Below are 18,245 nucleotides of genomic sequence, written 5' to 3'. Positions count from 1 at the left end.
ATATATAAATATATATATATATATATATTTATATTTATAAATACAAACACAAATTTGTATTTATATATATATATTTATATATTCGATATATTAATTTTATTTTTAAACATTAATAGTATATTAATGTGCTTATACAATAAAATTAATATTTTTATATTTATCTTTTTTATATCATTTTTTTAATATACTTATTCTTATAATATATTTTATAATTTTATTTAATAATTTTTACAAATATACTTTATATTTATTTATGCTAATATTATTTTATATATAATGCTAATTAAATTTTATTTAAGTTTGACAATTTAATATTATAATAAAATAATACATCCCTTTAATTATAAAATTATATATTATCTATTATTATATTCTTATATTTTATACAATAATTCATTATTTTTAATTAAAAACATATTATAATACATAGATTTAAATAAATATTAAATTTATAATAAAAAAATTTCTAATTTCTTTTTAAAATCAATATATATAAAATTTTAATATATATCCAAAATTATTTAATACCTTTTTTTTTTATAATTAATAAAATATATATATTATATTCTTAAAATCTAGTAACCTTAATCATTTTTTTCATAAAATATCACTATAGGTTATATTAAAAAGGAATAAATAGCATTAATAATTATATTATATGTAAAAAATATCATTATTAAGTATAATTAATAGAAACGATATACATAATTATAACTTTTGTACGAAAGTTATCCAAAAGTCTTTAAAAAAAGACCGTTTTGTTAACCAAATTTTAACTAAATATACTCCACAATCCTATGTATAATCAAATATCTATAGTATATTAGTTTTTTTTTATTTTAACCTATATTTATAGTTTAGTTTTCCTAATATTTTTTTTATTTTTAATTTTTTTCTAAAAATAAAAATAAAATAATTATAATATATAATTTTTATTTTAAAAAAATGAAATAATCTCTATTTTATTTTAATATTTTTTTTTAATAAAATAAAACTAATTATTTAAATTTTTATAAAAGAATATAAATAAATTATATTCATATATATATATATATATATTAAATTTAAGTACATAATTTAATGTATTTAGAATAAAAAATATTTGATTTTGCAAGTATTTTATGAGTACTAGCTTTAAATACTATTTATTTTGATTATTCTTTATATTATTATTTCACTTTTTTATATTTATTATTAAAATTAATACTCATAAAGATGGAATTATTAATATAATAGATAAATAAGTAAATATAAAGGCCAAATAAATATATATATATATATATAACTTTTTCATAATTTTTGTTTCTAAAATAATAATTATTTTTAAAAAAACTTTTTTTATTTATAAAAAAAAAAAATTTAAAGAAACAAAAAAATTTTATAAAAAATAATTATATATAAAACATATATATTATAGTTATATAAAACCGTTTTTTCACATTTCTATCTAAAAATCATAAAAATATATAATATAAAATATATTATAATATATATAAATATTACAAAAAAAAAAAAAATGATAATAATTAATATATTCTACTTAATATTATCTATATAGTAAACTTAATAATGTAAAACTACCCCAAATTACCCATTTGCCTCAATTGATGAATAAATAGATAAGTCTGGTATAATAATAGATGGAATAGCCGAATAAATAATATAAGATCAATCTACTTATACTACTACTGTCAAATTTTTAGTAATAAAATACTATAAATCATGTCTTAAATACCAATATGTATATGTATCTGATTTTAGAAGTTCAGCTGCTTGTGGTATAGATGCCCCTTAAATAGGAGATAGGTATTTCCTTTTTTTTTTAATAAAAATATGTATATATATATATATATATAAAAAAAAAGGATGTTTATTTTTGCTTGTTATATTAAAAAAAATTAACTTTCTTTAAATGAAATAGCAGTCTTTGCAGGAGCTTTAAAATAATATAGCATAGATGAATATAAGGAAACTGAAAATAAAATAATAGACTTATATGGAAAAGGAAGGGTACCTTGTCTATGTGGATTGTGTAAACCTTGTCCATTTAAATAATGTAAAAAAAGAAAAATAATAGAAAATCCATTAGATACAATAGATATATTAGATAAATTAAATAATTAAACTAAATAGGATAATATATAAAAAGATGAAGTTAAAAATACTAAACCTTGATAATAAAATAATATATATATATATATACATATATATATATAAATATATATATATATATATATATATAAATATATATATATATTTTTTTTTATAAATAATAAATTAGAGAAATATAATAAAAATTATAAAAATTTTAGTTAAATAAATAATAATATATATAATTATTAAATGATAGATTTATAAAAAATTATTATATTATATTATTTATTGTTGATAATAGTATTATATATATATATATTTATATATATTTTTTTTATTTTATATTATTTTTTTCATATTTCTTATTAATATATATTTATTATAAAATAATTTTAAATTATATCTCATCTTTTACTTATATAAAAATATAACTATTATTATTTCCAAACTAAAATCATTTTAATTTTTTATTATTTTTTAAAGTTTAATTATAACTTAACTTTATATATATATTTAATTGATTTATCCATTTAGTATATAAAATAAATATGATTATTCTATTTTAATCAAATAAATTAAAAATACGAATAATATTTAATTAAAAAAGTTGAATAAATAATTTTATTTTATTTTTTTATTAGAAATCATTTTATTTTATTTTAAAAAAAAATAATTTAAAAATTATATAAATTGTCTATTTGTATAATTATACAAAATACATAATAAAAGATATTATAAATTGTATTTTTTTCCGTGATAATATAAATATGTCAAAATATGGACTTTATTATCATATTAGATTACAAAATATAGATTATTTATGAATTACATAAGCATGTATTACTATTAATTTTTTGGGTTTTATGTTTTTATATATAAAATACATATATTAAACTTCAGGGTTAGTATAAAATATTAACTTTGTGACTTAAAAATAATCATAATAATATTAAATAAATTTTATAAGAGATTAAAGAAAATAAATATTTAATAATTAAATATATAATTAAATCTATAAGAAATTAAATATCTTTTAATATTAATTTATAGATCTAATAGAAATATATATTTATAATAATAATAATTCTATAAATATAACTATTTTTCTAGTATTTATCATAAAAACAATATATAATAAAATAATTACTTTATTAAATAAGAAACGTAATGTTTAATAAAAGAATATAATATTGTTTTCATTATTTTTTATCAGATTATATATTTATTATATGTATATATACCGAAAAATATACAAAAACACTATTAATTATATCATATAATTAAATATATTTATATGATATGTCTAGAATAATTTTTTAAAAATAAAATATTTTATAATAAATATAATAATAATAATATATATATATATATATATATATATATATATATATATATATATATATATATATATATATATATTAAAAATTATCTTTTTTTAATTAATAATTGTTTAAGTTATCAAATATTTAAATATAAATTATACATTAAAATAAAAATTTAAAGATTGTAAACAAAAATAAATAAAACAAATTAATATTTTAAACTTTATATACAAGAAATGTATTAACAATTTTTTATATTTTTTTTTGATTATTATAATATATATGTTATATTGAATAATATTAAAATTTTATAATGTTGAAAAGACTATTATGTAAAACAATATTATAATGATAATGATATTAATATTTTTTATTTTTAATAAAATCATTATATTAAATGAAAAATCAAAAATCAAAAATGAAAAATGAAATATTAATAAAATGCAATATTTACATATAAATAATATTATTATTATAAAAAATATAATACAAATAAATATTTTATTTTTAACTTAATAAAAAAATTGTAGAAAAATAAATATAACACAGTTAATATTTTATTATACAAAGTATTTTCAATTTTTAAAAAATAAACAAATTAATTATATAAATATAATAAATAATAATTAATAAAAAATATATTAAAAAAATATCTGATCTCGAAAAAAAAAAAAACATATATATATATATATATATATATATATATATATATATATATATAAATTTATATATATATATACATATTTTATATATATATATATTATTTTATTTATAATTACATATAAATTTTTATATATAATTTTTATATATATATTTATAAATAAAAATTTAATATATTTTAAATAATGACTACCAAAGATCCCATTTCATAATAAATGGAAATTGAAGATCCAACCGAATAATGGTTAAAAGATATCGAAGGCTTAAATGACGAAGAAATTCGAAATAGAATAAAGATATTCGACGAGAATATCCGTGTAATGAGAAACTAAGAAAATCGTTTAAAAAGTGATATTACAAAATCCAAAAAGCAAATTAAAGATAACCAAGAAAAAATTAAATTAAACAAACAAATGCCTTATTTAATTTCTAATGTCGTAGAAATCCTCGATATTGAACCCGAAGAAGGCGAAGACTAAGATACTGCTGCCTTAGATATCAATTCTACCCGTAAAGGAAAAGCCGTAGTAATAAAAACATCCACTAAACATACTGTATTCCTTCCAGTAATCGGTCTAGTAGACGCTGAAGACCTTAAACCTGGTGAATTAGTTGGCGTAAATAAAGATTCATACCTCGTCTTAGAAAAGCTTCCTGCTGAATACGACAATCGTGTTAAAGCAATGGAAATAGATGAAAGACCAACTGAATAATACACAGATGTAGGTGGTTTAGACAAATAAATTTAAGAACTTCGTGAAGCCATAGTCTTACCTATTACACATAAAGATAAATTTGACTCCATAGGTATTAGACCACCTAAAGGTGTACTCATGTATGGACCTCCAGGTACTGGAAAGACTATGATGGCTAGGGCTTGTGCTGCTGATACAAATGCTACTTTTTTGAAATTAGCAGGACCTTAGCTAGTATAAATGTTCATAGGAGATGGAGCTAAAATGATAAGAGATGCTTTTGCATTAGCTAAAGAAAAAAAGCCTACAATAATTTTTATTGATGAATTAGATGCTATTGGTACTAAAAGGTATTTATATATTATATATATATATATATATATATATATATATATATATATATATATATATATATATATATATATATATATGCTTATATTTGCTTTTAGATTTGATAGTGATAAAAGCGGAGATCGTGAAGTTCAAAGAACTATGCTTGAGTTATTGAATCAATTAGATGGTTTTACTTAAGATGACAGCATTAAAGTTATTGCTGCTACTAATAGACCTGATATTTTAGATCCTGCTTTATTAAGAAGCGGAAGGTTAGATAGAAAAATAGAGTTCCCATTACCTAATGAAGAAGCTAGAGGGTAAGTCTTGAAGATTCATTCAAGAAAAATGAAAACTAAAGATATTATTTTCTCAGAATTGGCAAGAAGTACTGAAGGATTTAATTGTGCTTAAGTAAAAGCAGTCTGTGTAGAAGCAGGTATGTGTGCTTTAAGAAGGGGGCAGCATTTTTAACACATGAAGATTATATTGATGGCATTGCAGCTGTTGAAGCTAAGAAAAACAAAAATTGGAATATTATGCTTGATTTTTTATTTTATATATATATATATTTCACATATATCAATATAAAAATGAAACTAATAATAAAAGGTCTTTTTTTTATTATATTAAAATAAATTAAATATATTAAGATTAATATATATAAAAAAATAAATGGAATAAAATAATAAAAAACCGGATAAAAAGCCTCTAAAATTAAAAGATTTACCACCTACATTAAGACAAAAATATAAAGATCATCCATTATTTGCTAATGAATAAAGAAATAAGCCTAGAATCGCATTAGATTAAGACGAATTAAAATAATTTAAAGAAGATAAAATAAAGTCTATAGAAGAAAAAGTGGAAGAATATTAATTATAACCAACCGAATATAAAGCATTAGATCGTGTATTTAAATTATTTTATGAAGAAAGATTAACAAATGAAAAGAAAATGGACAAAACAAATAATTCGTTATTAATATAAAATTAAAGTACAGAAGAAGCTTAAAAATAACATAAATAAAATGAAATAAATAAACAATATTTTACATCTAGAGAAATAGAAACTGTCTTAGCTAAAATGCATATGAATTTAACAAAATCAGAAATTGATTTAATGTTATGGTATTAAATATATATTATTTTATCATTTTTTTTAGTATTTATTTTATTATTACAACTTAATATATAAAAAAACAAAACAAAAATATATATAATGGACAGTTTTTATAAATATGATAAATAAAGTTAAATATGTAATTATTTTAAAGTATATTTTTTACAATATTCTGTAATATTTTTAGAAAATACAAGAAAAAAAAAATTATAATAAAAAATGAATTATTTTTATAAAATAAAAAAATAACAAATAAAAAATTAATATAATAGTAATATATGTAAATATATATATATATATTATAGGGAAGTAGATTCAAATCTAGATAAAAAAATAGATTATAAAGAATTTATAAATATGTATAAAAGATGTATAATGAAAAATTCTGACTTAGAACCAAAAAGTTTATTTCATATGGCATAATTTCTAATGTATTGTAAAACAGAAGAAAATAAATTTACTGTAACAGTAGAAGATACATTGGAATTATTATATGTAAGAATGGGAAGAAATAAATTGGATGAGGAAATAAAAGCTATATTTGGGTTATAAATAAATTAAAAAATAATAAATATAATAAAAATATATAAATAAATAAATATATAAATATTTAATAATAAATATATAATTAAATATAATAAATCATAAATTTTAATATATACAAATATTTTAATTTATTATATTTTTATGTTTTCATATTTTATATCTTTTAAATATTTTATTTTTAAAATAGAGAAGATGAGAAAACTAATGATGGACAAGAAAAGTAAATTTCATTTTGTTAATATCTAGAAAAAATAAATTAAAGAGCTATAGAATAAAGGAAAGAAAAATTACAAAATAAAAAAATAATGTTTTCGTATAAAAAATCTGATGAAACTAGTATAATTCATTGATATAAATATATTGATATATAAATATACAAATATAATTATATAATTAATATACAAAAATAAAAAATTATATATTTATATATATATATATATATATATATATATATATATATATATATACATATATCTATTTTTATATATTTTATATTTCATATTTAATTTTTTATTAATATATATTTTTTTTCTAATAATATATTTATAAATTATATTCTATAAAGTTTTTATATATATATTTTCATTATATTTAATCTTATTTTTTAATATTTTTTCTTTGTAATATTTCATTCCCATATTTTTACTTGTAAACATATTTTTTACATTATTATCAAATTATTTTATAATCTAATTTTTTCTTTTTTGAAAACATTATTTAATCCATTTCATTTTAATTTTATATTTTTTTATTTTAGCCCTTATATTTTATTTAAATTTATTAATGATATATATATATAATAATACTTCTAAGTTATTATTTATTTATTATATTTTTTAATCAATATTATTTAATACTATTTTATTATATGTACTTTCATTTAATGTATTATCAATTAAACTTATTATATTATTTAATTTTTTGTTTTATTTATAATTTCTTTTTATATTTAATTTATAGCAATGTTATTTGATTTATGAAATATACTTTTAAATAATTCTTTATTTTCTTATCTATTAAATTCATAAGTGTTAATATATTTATCATTTTATTTGGTATTTAAGCTTTAACTAGTTAATACTTTTTATTAAAATTTAAGGCAACCTTAATATCATACTATCAGCTTTTTTTCTTTATTATTACTAAAAAAATTAAATTGAAGTTTACATTTTTTATTTATAAATAAATAAATTAATTTATAAATTATAAGTAAATTATTTAGAAATATTATAAAAAATTAATTTTAATATTATTAATATTAAATAAATTAAAATTATTATATTATATCAATATAAAAAAAATAGTGTTTTTTAAAAATAATATATTTATTTAAAACAAAATTAATAATTTACTTTTTTAAAAATATATATATAATTATTTTAATAATATAAATTTAAAATAAAATTAAAATATTTTTAATATATATTTATATATATATATTATTATTAATTATATATAGTAAAAATATTTAAATTAAAATAACTATTTTTAATACAAAAAAAATTATTTAAAATTTCATATATTAATTTACGATTTAGATTTAAATATTTAATTGTTATTTTTTAAAAAAAAAAACTTTTTATTTATTATACACATATATTAAAAAAAATATATGCATTAAAAATTATAAATATAAATATATGTACTCATAATATTTATTTTTTTAAAAAAAAATATAATTTAATTTTTTTTATATATATTTTTAAGGATAATAAAAAAAAAAATGTACTTTAAAAACAATAATTCATTAAACAGAAACAATATTAATTCTAGTAATTATAACTCTATAAAAGACTTTGATAAGCTATAAGATATATTTACTCCTAAAAGAATATCTACATATTATACAAATTTATTTACTGTATCTTCTAATAACTTAATGTAAAAAAACACATAGATAGACATCATAAAGTAAATAAAATTTTAAAAAACAAAATTTATATATATAAAAATAAAAGGGTTAATGAAAATTAATAATTTGAATATTAAAATGAATAATATTGTTTTTTTAGTAATAATTATACGAAAAATAATAACAGCTGTTTCAAAAATATAAATAATAAATATAATAATAATAATAATAATAATAATAATAATAATAATAATAATAATAATAATAATGATAATACTACTAATAATAATACTAATATTAAAAAAATTAATCAATAAGACTTTTATATTCATTCATAATAAGCTAAAACTCCTATCACATAGGAAAAATTACTTCCAACAATAATATTATAATCATGTGATAAATAGTAAAAAAACACACTATTTATATATTTTTTTAAAAAATAAAAATATATTTAGGTATTTTAATTAAAGCGAATAATAACATAAAGTAACTGATTTTAACCTAAATTAATTAATAAATGATATAAATATACCTGAATTAGCTTTAATATAATAAAACAAGACCCTATTGATTAAAAGGCTCTAAATAAATAGATAATAAAAAAAAAAGATTGTCAATAACTAAATTTTAAACAGATAAAAAACACTATAAACTCCATAACAGAAGAAAAAAGTTCATGTGAAGAATAAATTAAGCCATGTAATTGCCGAAATAGTAAATGTTTGAAAAGATATTGTGACTGTTTTTCCTCAGGTATTTATTGTACATAAGAATGTAAATGTGACGGATGCCATAATACAAATTAATACGAAGAAGAAAGATAAAGAGCAATTGCAAAAAAAAAGAAAAGAATAAAACATGCCTTCTAACCAGTAATATTAAATAATACACATATTAAAGGATGTAATTGTAAAAATTCTCATTGTCAAAAAAAATATTGTGTATGTCATTAAAATGGTGTGATTTGTTCGAAATTATGTAAATGCGTAGAATGCGAAAATACTGATATTTATAAAAAAATATTAAATCTAAAACAACTTCTAATAGTTTAAGCGAAGATCAAAATTATGTATATAATAATAATATAGAAAGTAAGAAAAAAATAAAAACTAATGATGATTAAAATTTTACAAATGTTTAAATGGAAAATAATAAATTATGAATAAATATTTTTTATTTATATATTTATATATTTATATATTTATTTATTTATTTATTTATTTATTTATTTATTTATTATTTTATATTTATTTTATTTTTAATTTTATGTATTATAATATTTTTCATTTTTATTATATTATATAGACATACAATCTAAAAATTTTTGTTTTATTTTTACAACATATAAATTTTCAATATTTTTGATTTCTAAATTTTGAATTACACAAATTTTTCTATAATATATTTTATAAAATTATAGTTTCGTTTACAAAAAAATATTTTTTTTTTTATAAATATTAATTAAATATTTTTTATAATAAAAATTCCTTTTTTTATACATTAGATATATATATTTTTAATTTTTTTTTTTTTTAATTCTATAATTTATTTTTCAATTAAATGCAAGATATATTATCTTTTTTTATTAAAATAAAGAAAAAATTTATATATAACAAAAAATATTTATAAAGCATATTTTATTTAAAAAATAAATTCAAGCTTCGTTTTTTTAAATATGTAAAATATAAATAGTAATTTAAAGTATTTTAAAAATTAAATCATTTAATTTTTTTTTAAATAAAATATATATAAATTTAAATTCTAAAAGATATAAATAAAATTAAAATATTAATAAATTTTATAAAAAAAATAAAAAAATTAATATTAATTAAAAAATGAAATATAATGTTTAAATAATAAATTTTTAAATATAAATAAAATTTGTTCATATATATAAAAAAAAAAAATTATAAAATATATATATATATATATAATATTTATATTAATTTATATATATATATATATATATTTCATATTTTATATATTTTTTTTATATATTTTTTTATATATACATATGTATTAAATATCAATATTTATCAACTTACAATTTAAAAAGCTTCTTTACTTTCTGATTCTATTCCACAATACTATTATATACAGTATTTTATTTTATATTCTATAATGCAATCATAACAATAACATATATGTTAACAACTCATAAAAATTGTATTTGCTACTTTTTTTTTGCAATTCATACAGCTACTATTATACTTAGTTACATAATCTTTAATAAACCCTTATCCAACCTATTTAATTTTAGCTACAAAAATTTACGGTTACAATCTTATTTCAGAATCGAAAGATAATAAATACTTTTCACTTTTTTTTTTTTTCGGACAATCTTATCCATGTACCCTTATCAGAATCTAAATCATTAATAACCAAAATACCATTTTTAAAAGTAAGTTTGGCATGATATTAATTTAATTATTAATCATCCTTAAAGCCAAAATCACAACTGCTTTCACTTCCTATTAAAAAAGGGTAATTCGATTTAACTTAAAGCTCATATTATTACCCAAGTCTATCCTAATTACCTTCATATACTGCCAAAACGACATTCGCATTATCTTTATTTATTTTTAAATCTTAAACTTAAAACTCATTGAATCCACATTCGAATATAGTTCCTTTTTTAAGTTCAAAATAGCTTTATTTTAGCCTTAAAAATGTTCCACAAGAACTACCTAAATCAGTAATAAAAAAATACTTGCCAATTCCTTATATTTGTGCGTGTTTTTTAGAAATCGTATTATCCTTTAGAATTATATCACATTATTATTTTCCTATAGTGACTAAACTTTTTTCTTTTAAAATTAATTTATTATTAGAAGGAATTTAGTTTTGAGTATTTTTTTATTCTAACATTAATTAAAGTTCCGCATTCTTCATTTCCTCGATTCTACTTTTATACATTATATAGTTTTTATTATTTTTTAATATTTATTCGAAGTTTATTTTGGCTTAATCGAATTCATATACCTTATCAAAATTAAAAGGATCATATGGCAGTATTTTTGCTTTATATACTATTGTTTTTTCGTAAGGGAATATACTTTATCCTTATTTATCTGATAAAGGTTATTTTTTACTTTATTCAAGAGTAGAATATTCCATTCCTTCTACTTCTATAGCAATGGAATCTTATATTTCATCAAATCTATATCCATTAACCCTTTATTTTTATTTAATTATAAAAATAATTTAAATAAAAAAATTAACTTTTAACAAAAAATTAAAAATATTTTTTTTCTTTTTTTTTTTTTTACTTTTTTGCCCAAAATAAAAAATTATTTTTTATATATTAAAAAAAAAAAAAAAAAAAAACGTAATTTTATTTAAATATTTAAATACATTTAAAAAAAAAAAAAAAAATAAAACATTAAAAATGTAAAATATATCCTTTCTAATATTTTTTTTTTTTTAAAAAAATAAATAAATAATCAATATATTTATCATTTTTAGGCCTTATCCTTTTGATCTTATTTTTGCTATTACTTTTACTTAATAGCTTCTTATTTTGATTTTGCATCGGTTGTTTTTTATCCTTCATCTGCACCTCCAGCAGCTGCAGCTTTTCCTCCAACAGATGCATATACCCATTAGTTATTATTTTTGCTAACAAACTCTGCAGTTTTTCTTTCGACCATCATTCTAATGATACCTCTAGCGACAGATCTAATCAAAATATATATATAAAAATTTATATATATATAAAAATATAAATATATAAAAATTTATATATATTTATATATATATATATTTTTTTATAATTTAAAATACCCATTAAGTTTATGCTTTTCAATAACATTAGCTACTGTTAATACTTTTCCTACTTTGGATGGGTTATTAACGATTTCATCGACTCTCTTTTTTTCCAAGAATACAGCGTGTACGACTTTATCTTTGGCCTTACCCTTGGTCCATTTCTTTTTTTTTTTTTTTATTTATTTATTTTTTTATATAAAAAAAAATACTTTCTTTCCTCCTTTTTTAGCTTAAGCGGCTTTAGCGATTTATTCTTTAGTCTTTTTTTGACCAGCAGCAGGTTATTTTCCCTATTTTTTTTAATAATTAATTATAGTTTATTTATTTTATTTACCATTTTTTTATTTTTTAATATTTTTATTTTTATTATATATATTATTATTTTTATTTTTTTCCCTTTTTTTTTTTATTTTTTTGCTTTTTTTGATTTATTATGTCTTTCTTTAGATTTATCCTTTTATAAAAATAACTTTTATTTTAATTCATATATTAAATTAAAATATAATTAAATATTTATTTTTATATAACAAAATTAAAAATTTAACATTTAAGGAATACTTATTTATAATATATACAAATTCCTTAAAAGAATAACAGTGAAATTTTAATTGATTATATTAAAAATATATATATTTATATTTATATTTATATTTATTTTTTATATATATTTTATATTTTATATATATATATATACATAAATCAATTTATATCTATTCTATATTTATTTATTTAGTTAAGTTCTAAATTCTCTTTTCAGAAATCGTAAATTCAATTTTATTAAACATAAATTTATTATATTATTTCTTAAATATTAGCAAGAATTAGTTAAAAAATATAAATATAAACACTATAAAATACATATATTAATAAGATATTGAAATAAAATTAATATATTTTCTATATAAAATTATAATATTTTTTTGTTTTAATAAAATATAAATGATTTAAAAAATAGCTTAAAAATTAAAAGAAGCTTAACATATAATAATAACAACTGGAGCCGGAATGGGAGTAGATTCCGGTCTTCCTGATTTTAGAGGTCCAAACGGTAAATAAACATAATTTTAAGAATTTAAACTGAAATCATAAAAAAGGTTTTTGGAATACATATATTCCATTTAGAAATAAATATTAATATTACGATTGTGCCAATCCTTAATTTTTACGAGAGTAAATAAAAAATATATAAAATATAAATCTTTTTTATTTAGAAATCCAGGTATATATTAATAAAATACTAAAAAAATAAAATAAAATAAATAAAAAGATCTATTTTGGGGATTTTATGGACATAGACTACAATTATATAGAAAAACAAATCCTCATAAAGGATTTAAAATACTTTAAAATTGGTGTTAAAATAGAACTTATTTCTCAATAACATCAAATGTAGATGGTCACTTTCAAAAAGCCGGTTTAATTTTAATAAAAACATATTAAATTTATAAATATACAGGATTTTAAGAAGATAATATTTTCGAAATACATGGATCTATAAACCATATGTAATGTGATGATTGTTAAATTATATTTTCGGCTATAAGTATATAAATATATATACCCACAAAAAAAAAAAAAAAAAAAAAAAAAGACTATACTATATAATATGACCCTTAAACATTTTAAGCAAAAGAACCATTACCAAATTGCTAATAATGTGGACATTTAATAAGACCTAATATATTAATGTTTAGTGATTATTCATTTATTTCTAATAGAACGGATTAATAGGAATCTAATTATAATTAATATATTAATTCTATTAAAAAAGAGTATTTTTTTTTTTATTCGTTTAAATTTACGAATAAAAACAAAACAAAACAAAAAGTGATAAAATATTTCTTATTGAATTGGGTGCAGGAACAGCAGTTCCGTCAATAAGATATACAAGTGAAAGACTATTTTATAAATTTAGGTTCATTTAATTGTTATTATATTTTATAATTAATATTGTTTTTAGTAATATTTGGTTCATAAGAGTTAATCCTAGAGAATTTGAAGGTCCTATAATAACAAATTATAATGAAAGTAAACATTTTTAGGATTTTTAATGCGGGGCATTAGAAGCTTTAAATTAAATAAACGAATATTATATATAATTATGATAATTTAATAAAATATATACTAAAAAAAAAATTATTATTAAATAGTTATTATTATTAATATTATTATATCTAATAAAAAAAATAATATAATATATAAAATAAAATATTATATATATTTATATAAAAATATATATATATATATATTATTAATTAATAATATAAATTTTCTATATATTTGTTTCTATTTACTTTATTTAAAAAAAATAAAATAATAATTTATCATATATATATATATATAAATTATAAGAATTTTTATATATGTAATAATTATATTATAAATCCATAAAGTATATAATAATTTCAAAATTTTTTTGATTTTTTATACGTATATATATAGACTTTTTAATATATATATATGGTATATTTTTCACTTTCTTAAATATGCTTATTATATTATTTTAATTAAAACTATTAAATAAAATGATTATTTTAATCCCAATTTTATAAAAAACTATCGTAATTATAAAGTTTTCAATGTGGTTTTTTTAATTTTTTTATTAATAGAAAAAATAAAAAAAAGCACATTTTTTAAAAAGGAGAAAAATAAATTTTATATTACATATTAAAATTTTAAGAAAAAGATAATATATATATATATATATATATATATATATTTATATATATATATTTATATATATTTATAGTTTTAGTTTATAAAATAAAAAAGATATTTATAAATTGAATAAAAAAGTTAATTTAATTTTATTAAAAAAATATATTTAAATGATTTTAATATAAAAATAAATATTAATATTTTATAAGTTATAAATATGTTAACTTTTACATTTTTTATCTCAATAATATAAATGCTATATATTTTTTTTTTATTATTATTTTTTATATTATATTTCCATTATTATTTGTTTAATTTATTAAAAATCCCTCCATCTTTAATATAGAAATTTATTTTATATTAATCTGTCTGAATATAAGAGTTTACTTTTTTTTTTTAAAAATAAATTAAAATTTTATTTAACAAAAAACATGTATAAAAAACACATTAGTTTAATAAATTAGCCCCCACACCAGACTTCCCTTTTAGGGGTTTTTGAAATTATTATATTATATTAAATATAGTATATAAAAATTAATATATATATATATATATATATATATATATCTAAATATATTTGATTTAATAATAAAAGAATATATTAAATAAAAAAAAATCTTTTTTAAATAATATTTATATTATAAATGAATACATATATATTATAAAATTATTTTATTTTTAATTAAATGTTATTTTTTTATTTTCTAAACGAATATTAATTTTTTTTAACTAAAATAAAATTTGTATTTTTTTAAATAAAGAGGTAATTTCTATTAATATAATTTATATAAATATTATATAAATTAATTACTAAAATTGTTTGAATAATAATAAAATAGAAGGTATTTAAAATTTTTTAAAAGATTAGATTATTATTCTATTTCAAATTGCGTCATGACTAAAAATATAAAAATAATAAATACTTGAATTTTTAAACTAAATTTTAAATATGATAAATCAATATAAATTTTAGTATTTTAAAAACTATAGTATTTAATATAATTTAATATATAATAATACTTTCTTTATTAATATATTAAAAATAGATTTATCATATTAATATTTTAATAATAATAATAATAATAATAATGTTAATATATTCAAATAAGATTTTTTTTATTTATTTAATAAAAAAAAAATTAATTTATTTAATAATTTTTTTCTAAATTTAAAATATATTCAACAAATATTTTTATAATATATTATTTAATAACAAGTAAAATAATATTATTATTTTCTTTTTTTTTAAAAAAAAAGCAAAATATTCATACTAAATTTATTTTAAAATTTAATTTACATTTCTTACAGAAAACATTTTATTTTTTTATTCTAAAAAAAAAATAAAAATAAAAAAAAATAAAAAATATTAAAAATAAACTAAAATGTTATTATAAGAGACTTAAAAATTACTTAAACTATAAAAAAATTAAGATTTATATGAAAAAACAATAGTATTCGTTATATAAAAAACGAAAAGGCAAACTTATTTCGTAAAAATCTTCTAGCCTAAGCTACATAAAAATAACCTTTTAGCTAAAAGTCCTTATAAAAATCTATAAAATCTTACACTTTTCAAGAAAAATATTAAATTACCGACCCAAATTTAATCGGAGATGGTGTTAGTGGATGTCTATATAAATGTGAGAATAAATTAAATAAACAAGATACGACCTAATATGCCGTAAAAATAATAAGAAATGTCGACGAAGAATAAATACTGAATATAAAAAATTCCTTTATCCTCTAATATAAGCTTAATCATAAATACATCTCGAAAGCCTTCGAGTTTTTCAGCTGTGAAGACAGCCAAAAAGTTCATATAGTAATGGAATACCATGATTTTCCGTCTTTATAATACTATTTAGATAATAAAGGACCCCTTGAGGAACTAAAAGCCTTAAAGATAATAAAAAAGCTTTTAAAGGCTTTATTTTATTTAGAAAAATAAGGAGTTTGTCATCGTGATTTAAAGCCTGAAAATATATTGATTTCGAAAGATTTAAAAAAGGTAAAAATAATAGACTTTGACTTAAGTAAAAGTTTTTTAAAATACGAAAAACTAAAAAATAATAACTATTTTTAATACTTTTATGACAGAATGTACTCTCCTTCTGGCACTCCAAGCTATAAAGCACCCGAGATTTTATAAAAAATAGGTTATACTCACTAAATAGATATGTGGTCATTAGGAATTATTACTTTTTAACTACTTACAGGGGTTCATCCTTTTAAAAATAAATAAAATGAGGATATTTCTAAGTTTTATTAAAATATTTCTCTATATAATTTTTAATTTTTATAAAAATGTAAAATTTCAGAAAATGCCAATTCATTTGTGGGAAATCTTCTGAAAAAATAAAATAGATTTTCTGCTTTTCAGGCTTTATAACATCACTGGATTTTAGGAAAAAAAAAATATAAAAGTTCTATTAGTTTAGAATAGAAAATTGATAGTAGTAATATATTTGTTTTCTAAAACGATATTTATTTTAGAGACTGTTTGATTAGAAAATGCTCATTATAATATAAGTTAGATAAAAAATAAGATTCGGGTATAAAGTTCGGGAAATTCGAGTCTGTTTAATAATTTTTACATATAAAAAAAAGAACTAATAAATTTAAAAGCAATTTCTTTTTAAAAAATAAAATCAAAGAAAAATCGTTATTTTTTTCTTTAAATAACAAAAATAATGCTTTCGAAAATATTTCAAGGAAAAATTAATAAAATATAAATTAATTTAAAATATTTGGTATTAATTAGAATAATATATTATTAAAAAATAAATCAAAGTTTTAGTCTAAAGAATAAAAATCATTTGATGACAAAAACAATTAAATATACCGTCTATTAAAAATAAACTCAATTAAAAATAATAATAATTAAAAGCTTTTAAATGATTATAAATAAATAGATCATAAAATTATATTAAATATTTAAATAAAACTAGTTAATTAATAATATTGAATGAAAAAAAAATTCTTAATTAAATAGAAAATTTTGTAATAATTATATATAATAAAAAATATTTATCTAATTATAATTATATAAATACTATTATAATATGTTATTATTAATTATTTTATATTATAAAAAAGCACTAAAATCTTTATATATAAAATTGTGGTTTATATAATTAGTCTTTTTATAGAAATGTTATTAATTATATATAAAACATAATGTATATTTTAATA

The 18,245-nt window shown here is 15.4% G+C and overlaps 3 protein-coding genes across 3 annotated transcripts, besides 60 other annotated features; 2 read left to right on the top strand and 1 right to left on the bottom strand. All coding sequences in view use genetic code 6, as the record gives it.

Annotated features, from left to right (window-relative positions):
• Positions 1-39: a microsatellite.
• Positions 40-1,340: 1,301 nt separating this feature from the next.
• Positions 1,341-1,388: a microsatellite.
• A 71-nt stretch (positions 1,389-1,459) lies between these two features.
• Positions 1,460-1,496: a microsatellite.
• Positions 1,497-2,185: 689 nt separating this feature from the next.
• Positions 2,186-2,257: a microsatellite.
• Positions 2,258-2,268: 11 nt separating this feature from the next.
• Positions 2,269-2,307: a microsatellite.
• A 1,094-nt stretch (positions 2,308-3,401) lies between these two features.
• Positions 3,402-3,445: a microsatellite.
• Positions 3,428-3,513: a microsatellite.
• Positions 3,450-3,513: a microsatellite.
• A 298-nt stretch (positions 3,514-3,811) lies between these two features.
• Positions 3,812-3,847: a microsatellite.
• Positions 3,848-4,029: 182 nt separating this feature from the next.
• Positions 4,030-4,066: a microsatellite.
• Positions 4,067-4,092: 26 nt separating this feature from the next.
• Positions 4,093-4,177: a microsatellite.
• Positions 4,178-4,261: 84 nt separating this feature from the next.
• Positions 4,262-5,739, top strand: IMG5_179640 (26S proteasome protein, macropain, putative; the record flags this gene model as incomplete). Its single annotated transcript, XM_004027569.1, has 2 exons — positions 4,262-5,121; positions 5,221-5,739. The coding sequence occupies 2 exons, from the start codon at positions 4,262-4,264 to the stop codon at positions 5,699-5,701; spliced, it is 1,341 nt and encodes a 446-aa protein (XP_004027618.1). The 3' UTR covers positions 5,702-5,739.
• Positions 5,127-5,202: a microsatellite.
• Positions 5,740-5,779: 40 nt separating the features above from the next.
• IMG5_179630 (hypothetical protein) lies at positions 5,780-7,122 on the top strand (the record flags this gene model as incomplete). The annotated part of the gene is made up of 3 exons (XM_004027568.1): positions 5,780-6,234; positions 6,532-6,771; positions 6,960-7,122. The coding sequence occupies 3 exons, from the start codon at positions 5,780-5,782 to the stop codon at positions 7,120-7,122; spliced, it is 858 nt and encodes a 285-aa protein (XP_004027617.1).
• Positions 6,775-6,869: a microsatellite.
• Positions 6,778-6,874: a microsatellite.
• Positions 6,779-6,874: a microsatellite.
• Positions 6,781-6,855: a microsatellite.
• Positions 6,787-6,874: a microsatellite.
• Positions 6,789-6,876: a microsatellite.
• Positions 6,790-6,883: a microsatellite.
• Positions 6,791-6,869: a microsatellite.
• Positions 7,123-7,125: 3 nt separating the features above from the next.
• Positions 7,126-7,182: a microsatellite.
• A 5-nt stretch (positions 7,183-7,187) lies between these two features.
• Positions 7,188-7,260: a microsatellite.
• Positions 7,254-7,317: a microsatellite.
• A 359-nt stretch (positions 7,318-7,676) lies between these two features.
• Positions 7,677-7,724: a microsatellite.
• Positions 7,682-7,728: a microsatellite.
• Positions 7,729-7,954: 226 nt separating this feature from the next.
• Positions 7,955-8,030: a microsatellite.
• Positions 8,016-8,069: a microsatellite.
• Positions 8,065-8,107: a microsatellite.
• Positions 8,108-8,827: 720 nt separating this feature from the next.
• Positions 8,828-8,921: a microsatellite.
• An 873-nt stretch (positions 8,922-9,794) lies between these two features.
• Positions 9,795-9,885: a microsatellite.
• Positions 9,852-9,917: a microsatellite.
• Positions 9,881-9,929: a microsatellite.
• Positions 9,930-10,465: 536 nt separating this feature from the next.
• Positions 10,466-10,503: a microsatellite.
• Positions 10,504-10,541: 38 nt separating this feature from the next.
• Positions 10,542-10,596: a microsatellite.
• Positions 10,542-10,625: a microsatellite.
• Positions 10,603-10,638: a microsatellite.
• Positions 10,639-11,871: 1,233 nt separating this feature from the next.
• Positions 11,872-11,902: a microsatellite.
• A 412-nt stretch (positions 11,903-12,314) lies between these two features.
• Positions 12,315-12,374: a microsatellite.
• Positions 12,315-12,390: a microsatellite.
• Positions 12,316-12,374: a microsatellite.
• Positions 12,391-12,733: 343 nt separating the features above from the next.
• Positions 12,734-12,810: a microsatellite.
• Positions 12,777-12,820: a microsatellite.
• Positions 12,821-13,018: 198 nt separating this feature from the next.
• Positions 13,019-13,088: a microsatellite.
• Positions 13,089-13,960: 872 nt separating this feature from the next.
• Positions 13,961-13,985: a microsatellite.
• A 545-nt stretch (positions 13,986-14,530) lies between these two features.
• Positions 14,531-14,567: a microsatellite.
• Positions 14,557-14,642: a microsatellite.
• Positions 14,578-14,644: a microsatellite.
• Positions 14,579-14,613: a microsatellite.
• A 440-nt stretch (positions 14,645-15,084) lies between the features above and the next one.
• Positions 15,085-15,143: a microsatellite.
• A 167-nt stretch (positions 15,144-15,310) lies between these two features.
• Positions 15,311-15,350: a microsatellite.
• Positions 15,313-15,371: a microsatellite.
• Positions 15,321-15,367: a microsatellite.
• A 188-nt stretch (positions 15,372-15,559) lies between the features above and the next one.
• Positions 15,560-15,628: a microsatellite.
• Positions 15,564-15,630: a microsatellite.
• Positions 15,591-15,630: a microsatellite.
• A 46-nt stretch (positions 15,631-15,676) lies between these two features.
• Positions 15,677-15,719: a microsatellite.
• A 399-nt stretch (positions 15,720-16,118) lies between these two features.
• Positions 16,119-16,143: a microsatellite.
• Positions 16,144-16,384: 241 nt separating this feature from the next.
• Positions 16,385-16,436: a microsatellite.
• Positions 16,386-16,416: a microsatellite.
• Positions 16,386-16,437: a microsatellite.
• Positions 16,438-16,517: 80 nt separating this feature from the next.
• On the bottom strand, positions 16,518-17,309 carry IMG5_179620 (hypothetical protein; the record flags this gene model as incomplete). The annotated part of the gene is made up of 1 exon (XM_004027567.1): positions 16,518-17,309. A coding segment is annotated over one exon (465 nt), but the record flags the coding sequence as incomplete, so codon positions are not given.
• Positions 17,310-18,245: the final 936 nt, after the last annotated feature.

Source organism: Ichthyophthirius multifiliis (assembly GCF_000220395.1).
Source record: "Ichthyophthirius multifiliis unplaced genomic scaffold scaff_1120509251310, whole genome shotgun sequence".
Lineage (NCBI taxonomy): Eukaryota > Ciliophora > Oligohymenophorea > Hymenostomatida > Ichthyophthirius > Ichthyophthirius multifiliis.
The sequence above is the reverse complement of the archived record's forward strand: the minus strand, read 5'-3'. Positions and strand labels throughout refer to the sequence as shown.